This window comes from Zonotrichia albicollis, chromosome 6 (genome assembly GCF_047830755.1).
Source record: "Zonotrichia albicollis isolate bZonAlb1 chromosome 6, bZonAlb1.hap1, whole genome shotgun sequence".
Classification (NCBI taxonomy): domain Eukaryota; kingdom Metazoa; phylum Chordata; class Aves; order Passeriformes; family Passerellidae; genus Zonotrichia; species Zonotrichia albicollis.
The window spans coordinates 5,366,444-5,373,644 of record NC_133824.1 but is presented as its reverse complement, the minus strand read 5'-3'; the positions used below and the strand labels follow the sequence as shown (position 1 = coordinate 5,373,644).

The following is a 7,201-nucleotide window of genomic DNA, read 5'->3' as shown; positions in this document are numbered from 1 at the left end:
GGGAGCGCTCTCCATTCCGCTCGCAGGGCAGACGAGGAGCTTCTTCCCGCTCCGGGAGCCGCGGTCTGACCCTGCCGTTCCCAACACGCGGCCCCAGCGCGGGGCCTGCGGCACACGGAACTGTTTGAGTGCGGTGCCGTGTTTTCGGCCGGCGCGTGTTTAGAAGCGGCGCAGCGGCGGCCGGCAGGTGAGTTCCGGGCGCGCTGCCGGGAGCGCAGGTACCGCGGGGGTGGCACCGGGAACCGAGACCGGGAACGGGAATCGGGACAAGGAACCGAGACCGGGAATCGGAACCGGGAATCGGGATCGGAACGGGGCCGGGGGATGTTGTCACGGCATCACGCGTGGCCTCGGCGCCCGGGGCTCTGGGGAAAGGCGAAGACTCTGCGGGAGAGGGAAGGAGCGTTGTGTTTTCTCAGTTGCCGGGACCCTCCCGGGACCCCCTTCCTCGGGTGGGGCTGGACAGGGCCGGGTGTTCGCAGCAGCGTCAGGGCTGGAAGGGCTCTCTGGAGGTTATCCAGGCAGGGTCACCCAGAGCGGGTTACACAGTAATAACGCACCAGTGTGGGTGCTGGATGTCTCCGGACTGGGAGACCCACGCCCGCACTGGGCAGCGTGTCCCAGTGCTCTGCCACCCTCCGTGAAAAGAAATGATTTCTCGGCTTGGGGTGGAACTTCTGTGTTTTAGTTTCTGGCCATTGTTCCTCGTCCTGGCGGTGGGCACCACGGAAAAGAGCCTGGCACCATCCTCTGTGCCCCCGCCTTTGGGACATTTGTGCGAATTGATGCGATCCCCTCTGTTCTCCAGACTAAACGCGTCTCCCACGGTCTCTCATAAGGGAGATGCTCCAGACCCCTCGCCATCTTTGTGGCCTCCACCGAACCCTCTCCATCAGCTCGTTCTTTGTCCCTCGGGGCTGTGGAGGGCCCGGGGAGGGCTGTGCCCCCCGGCCCCGCCCGGAGCGACCCGCGGCGCTCTGTGCCTTGTCCCAGCTCTGCTGCCATCGCTGTGCCCCTAAGCTGGACACTTCTCCAGTGCCTTCAGACCAATCAGTCTTGTGGAAGCCGAGGAAAACCAAAATGCTGCAAACTTTTCTTTTAGCTGAATACATTGCACATCTCATTGTGAATAAATTCACAGCCTAGTTACAGGATGGTTCCAGTCAGGTGCATTGTGGTCCCCCCCGACCCCCCATTTTTCTTTGCTTAGGGCAGTGGCTCTGGGTGGTGTTTCTTTAAAAACAGAAGTTGATGGTAAGTGTTTATGAGAGAGATGCTTTGTTGTTACAAAAATTCTGTTACAGAAATACTGAGGTTTATGGGTGATGTGTGTGATGGAATGGGTTCATGCTGACCAAATCTAATGGGACAATTTTTTTCCAGTATCTCATGAGAAACACTTTTAACCTTGTGTTTGCAAGGCACTCTCTAACACCAGATTGAGGGGTTTTTTTTGTGTTAAAACAAACGAAAGTAACTGTAAGTCTAACCCAATCCACTTGTGTATCCTGGTTTGTAGCTTTTAGCCAGAGGTCAGCTTCTTACTATGTTTGTTCTTTGGACATGATGCATTTAGCTGGAAAATGTGTTTAGCGCTGAAGTAAAACAGTAACTACTTGATACAATTACTGAAGTGAAGCCCTTCAAAGCTCCTGTTTATTTGATGTGTCAATTTACTGCTAGGAACTTCAATTTACTGGTTTTGAATTGATTTGTTAGTTAAGTTTTCATGAAACACTACTTTTTCTGTTTAAATGAAATATTGTTGTAATAAATGAAGCTGTATTATTAAAACCAGATTTTTTTCCTTGCTCTTCTTTGCTGTCACTTATAGCTGTCTTAAACTTCAGATAATGACAAAATGTCCTCTAGAGGGAGATCTTGTTGCTTTTATGTACTGAAATGTTGGTCACCTTGTTCCAGTTAAATGTCTTATCACTTATCTTGGGAAGGATCTGTGAATGTGTGTATATTAATAAGTGCCTGTCTTCTGCATCTGTGCTTAGAAATTTAATGACGGAATCTAGAGTCATGTAACACCTCTGTAGGTTATGTGAAACACAGTTGTTTTAATTCAAATAGATCTAATTCTGAAGTTAAATGAATAATCTTTGCAAGTTCCAGATTTCTACTCCTGTATTTGTAGGGCCTACATTTGTGGCGTCCCTGCATTTGTGGTGTCAATTCTGCCAATGCTTGTGGAGATAACTGATGACTTTCATGTGTTCCCTGTTGCCATCAAGATGCTTTTGAGGGCAGTTTCTTTGCTGACCTGAACCAAGAATTTCAGCAGCCTGTCTGAAAGTGTTGTGGGTTAAATCTCTTCAGCATAATGAGTGCTAACAGCTTGGCAAGGAAACAAAGCAGTAATAAAATGTCACATTTAATCCATCATACCAATACTTCTTGCCTATAAACAGCAGAAGTTGAAATATTACTTTGCAGACACATCAGTTGTTTGAATGTAGGTAACTCTATACTCCACATACTCCATACAAATTGTTGGAAAAATCTTGGTGGGATTTTATGAGGGTGAATTATTATATGGGTGATTTATGAGGGTGAATTATTATGTTACATATGCAGTCTTGACAGGAGATTTCTTTCTCCTGGACACATTGAAAAAAATCTAATTCCACAGTTGAGGCATCTATGATCTCATTTTTCTGTAAGTAAATGCAAATAGTGAATTTAGTGTAGCTTCTGGCATATCTGATCTGTAAAACACATGTTCCATATGTGGAGCATGCTCTGTGGATATAGTTGGAAAATTTCCTCATAATGCTAGGCTGCTGAAGGGGTCAGAAATGTGTTTACACTTTAACTGCCAGTTGAACCCCTACACACTTCTTTCAAGTCATCTGTAGTGTTAAGAAACAGATATTGTTAGACTGACTCTAAAAGAGTTGTAGTATTTGTATTATAAATGAACATACAAAACCACTACACAATTAATTAATTTCTTCTCTGTGTGGATGTGATGCTGGAAGTAAGGCAAAGTAATTTGCTGTATTTATATTGTAAGGTTGTTTTCCTTTTCATCCTCATTGTCATTGTTTTGTGGTATGCATATACACCTCTGCAATGCATTAAAAATGTATGCAAAGGGCTTGGAGGCAAATTGTGTTGCTTAATAGAATGTACAGTGTGTTGTAATAGAGGAATAAATTCCATTAATAAACAGAAATAAGAGTCTTTGATTTTTTTTTAAGAAAGGCATATTTATATCCCTAAGTTACTCAGATTGTGGATCCTGTAATTAATTGTGCTCTGAATGATCAATTCTTTATTTTAGATCATAATTTTGGAGGATTGCAGCACTGAGATCTCTGGAGTCTGCTGTGTCTAGCCATAATGAGTTTGGTTGCTTATGAAGATTCAGACTCCGAGACAGAAGCTGAAAAGACTGAAGCCCCTGATGCTTCTGGCAGACAAACAAACCAGCTGAGTTTTTCTGTGAGTTGTGTTCAGCACTTTGCACCTGGTAGTACAGAATCTGCACATGGGATGCACCCTGCTGGCAGCGCTGGCAGGTCTGCCTGGAGCCGGGTTTGTGAAGATCCCCCTGAGCATTATGCACGGAATAGCAACACTGACTTGGCACCTCCCCATTGTCAGAGGGTTTACTCTGGCCCTGCTGCAGTGTCTGTGGCTTACAGAAACTATGAACAGGCTTCAAGCTCTTCAACAAATTCTGGAAATGGCTTTTCCCAGAAGAGGGCACACAACGACAGCACTCCTACCCTAAAAGGAATTAGGCCATATATCCCAAAACGACTGCGTCAAGAAAATTCCAATAAGCCTGAAAAAGAAGAATCTGACCAGAGAGGTAGCTCAGATTGTGATGTTAAGGTAACTGGGCCTGGAGAGCAGGCGTTGAGAAAGACCTCTGAATTAATTAAGCCATATTTAGGATCTAAATATAAAGTAACTGAAGTTCCCAAAAGCTTAATATTTTACATGTCTAAACACAGCGGCCCCATTAATGAAATCCAGTGGTGTCCTGTACTGGAACAAAGTCACTTGCTTCTCTCAGCTTCTATGGACAGAACAGTCAAGGTAATGTAAAGCAAGATGCTTTGTGGCACAATCATCATGTTGTATTAAACAATGCTCTTCTGGAAATAACATCCTTGCTTGTGTGTATTTAACAGTTCAAACGTACTCAGAATTTCAGGAGATGCTTTATAAGATTATTGTAAACTTGCAGCCTAATCCTTCACTATACCCACAGTTAGTTCCATTAGCTTAGAATTTGGTGGGCTTTGAAAATTTTTTTTAAATTTTTAAAATTATTTTTCGTTTTTTTTAAATTTTATTTTAGTCATGTCAGTATTTTAGACCTTAAATAGTTAGATCATTTCTCATGATCTCTATCAGTGTTTTGTCACAATGGCCATGAGCACTAGGGTATGCACACGGATTCTGCCATGAGTCATTAAGCAACTAACTGCCAACACTGGAATAATATTTTTAATTATTCTGACAGGCCTGTGTGACATCTACTGGAGGAGGTAGATCAGGTCAGATGGATTTTGCATCTCAGAACTCTCTTGTCATGATCTAAGGGGTCTTCTCACTTTAATTTATTTCAAGGGTTAATTGCTCAATACTCAGAGTGAGTTTTCCTCTTACCTTTAATGAATTTGTCTTCAGTTCTTTGGTAATTTAGTCAGTCCAGTGAGGCTTTTATTTTTAAAATGGGTAATGGGTATATGCTTTCCCAGCTTTCCCAGCTGCTTGTGCCTCTGGGTTCAGATAATAGTCTTCTGAAGTGGCCTTGCACAGGAACATACCTTTGATGAGAGTGCACAGTGTCCTTTCTGGTGGGAGACATGCTTTATTGCATCTAACATGTATTTACCATGGCAGGCACAATTATTTTCCTGCTTCCAAAATTTAGGACTTTAGTAAATCTTAAGAAGAACATCCCTTGTATCAGAACAGCAACATACTTCCTCCATCTTCTTTACCAGGATTTTGAAACCTCTTTTTTTCTTAAACATTAAATGTAGGGAAAAAAGTACCTTTATTTCTCCTTTCAGGTAATCTTTAGTATATTTGTTATATCTTGGCTTTTGCTTGAAGAACAGACCTTGAAGGAAAAGGCTAAGATATGCAAAAAGTGCTGATGGGTGTTTCTGTTAAGCAGCAATGTAAATTTAGATTGTACAATACTGACCCCTGGATGTCTGAATTTGACCTTTAGTTCTTAAATTGTCACATCATCTGCTTAATGTTTGTTGACTATTCCAGAGCCTCATTTGTACTGACGAGTGAAGTTATGGATGTGTTGAATTTGGTATAAAAATCTAAAATCTGAGTTGTTGCTGCAATATAAAATTATTAAAAAGTTGAAATAATGGCCAGTCTGGCTTGTCTTCTGAGCATAAAGAAAAATTATTTTTTCTGAATCAGTGTTACCAAGCCTGCTTGGAATCAGTCATTAACAGTAAAGCCAGTTTTTGAAGAAATCTGACTATTTTAGTTCCCCCAAACCTTGGAAATTCAATATAAATGAAGTATACTAGTGCTGGCTACACTTCAGAGCACGCAGGTCTAAAAAATTCATGCAGGAATACCGTAGCTCTTAGGAAGTCTGTGCAAGCTCACGTTGTGTTCTGGGGGGGCAGCTCGCGGGGAGCAGCAGCTCTGGATGCTGAAGATGCTGAGGATGCTGAGGATGCTGTGTCTCAGGGAACCACTGTCTGTCCTGGGCAGCAGAGGGCGCGGTGACACCGAGGATTCGAGGATTCACTGGGTATTCGGCTCCCAGATTCTCTCCCTTTCTGGGATCACGAGCACATAAATCCCTGGTGACTGTGGCAGCACTGCTTTACCTTCTGGGAGTTGATTTTGGCTGTCTGCTGTTGCCTGAAGTTGTCAATTTTCTGGTATAGGCATAAAACAACCGATTGAAAATGCAGGTCAACTCTTTTTTTTTCCTCATCCTTTTAACTTCACACAGATTGTATATTTTTTTTGCCCCAAAAAAAACCTGCTTGGAACTGCTCATTTAAATCCAGGGAGTGAATATGTGTCCTCTTTCCCTTTTTGGGAATATGCAGACACTCAGGATGTTTGCATGATTTACTTTCAACATCTGGGTGAAACTCAAAGCACACTTAAAAGCCTAAAATCTCTGTATGATCAGAGAGAAGAGGCAATACAGACCTTAGAAACTCTGTACTTTCAGTTAGTCACAGGAATAACTGTGACTGTTTTTAAGAGTAAATGTCTTGGATTCAGTCCTTACACCCAGCCTATGCATTAAGACATTTATATTTTGAAGAGTCCATTATTAGTGGGTATTTCTCAGAATGGAGTGTTCAAAGTTGAGATGACTGTGGTAGCTTAAATGGTGCTTGAACCAGAGCTCTTACTCAGTTTGTATATTTTGTCTGTTCTTATAATTTCCTCTTAATAACTTCCTCTTTCCTCATAAACTAAGAATTTTCCTTTGTGGAAAAGGATTTTATTTTTAAAAATTTTTTAAACTTGGCATAGAGAAGGAAGAAACACTTGCTTTACTTACCTTAGTGATCATAATTTTTTTTATTTCTGTCTAAATTGTGATGACTAAGTCATTCATATCACACAGATGAATGTGTATATGGAACTGATTATGTGGGTTTTTTTTTACTTTTTAAGTATGTGTATGTATCCTGTTTAGATCAGGAGAAAAGTACAGTCTTCCATTTATGTTCTCTTGGGTTGAAAAGTGCACTTTGACACCTTTATGAATCAATGTGAGTCGTGCTAAAGTATTTACAGTAAATGAGTTGATGTTTTCATTTTCTGTTTCTGTCTTCCAGTTGTAGAGCTGGAAGATCACCGTAAGCATCTAGTAAAAATAACTTGCATAATGAGGAATGAATGAACTGTGTTAGAGCATTTTATGGTTTTCTTTAGAAGTATTTGATCTGATTTCTTTTGTATTGCTGCATTTAGAACACTTCAAGTGGTGAAGTTGGAAAAAGTGTCAGTTTTCAGCTCAGGGGCAGAATTCTTTAGAGTAACACTCGTGCCAGCAGATGGGGCACCTCAGTGTGTTAGAAAGGAGTGGGAACTAAACTGCCTGTGAATGAAGACTCAAAGATTTTAATATTTGCCTCTATGTTGTGTGTTGAAAGACCCAAATTACAAGTTTATGCATGTGTTACTAAATGTGTAAGAAAACCCCTGAGTTTTTGGAGAGACC

The 7,201-nt window shown here is 41.7% G+C and overlaps 1 protein-coding gene across 2 annotated transcripts in view; it reads left to right on the top strand.

Moving 5' to 3' along the window:
- The first annotated feature begins 47 nt into the window (after positions 1-47).
- Positions 48-7,201, top strand: part of WDR25 (WD repeat domain 25) — a 63,508-nt gene continuing 56,354 nt past the window's right edge. Inside the window, exons 1-2 of one of the 2 annotated variants that reach the window (XM_005483218.4) lie at positions 48-187; positions 3,296-4,059. In XM_005483218.4, the coding sequence (XP_005483275.2) occupies positions 3,355-4,059 (705 nt within the window). In that variant the 5' untranslated portion in view covers positions 48-187; positions 3,296-3,354. Of the gene's footprint in view, positions 219-3,295; positions 4,060-7,201 lie in introns of both variants that reach the window. The other variant, XM_026791129.2, reaches the window with a different exon arrangement.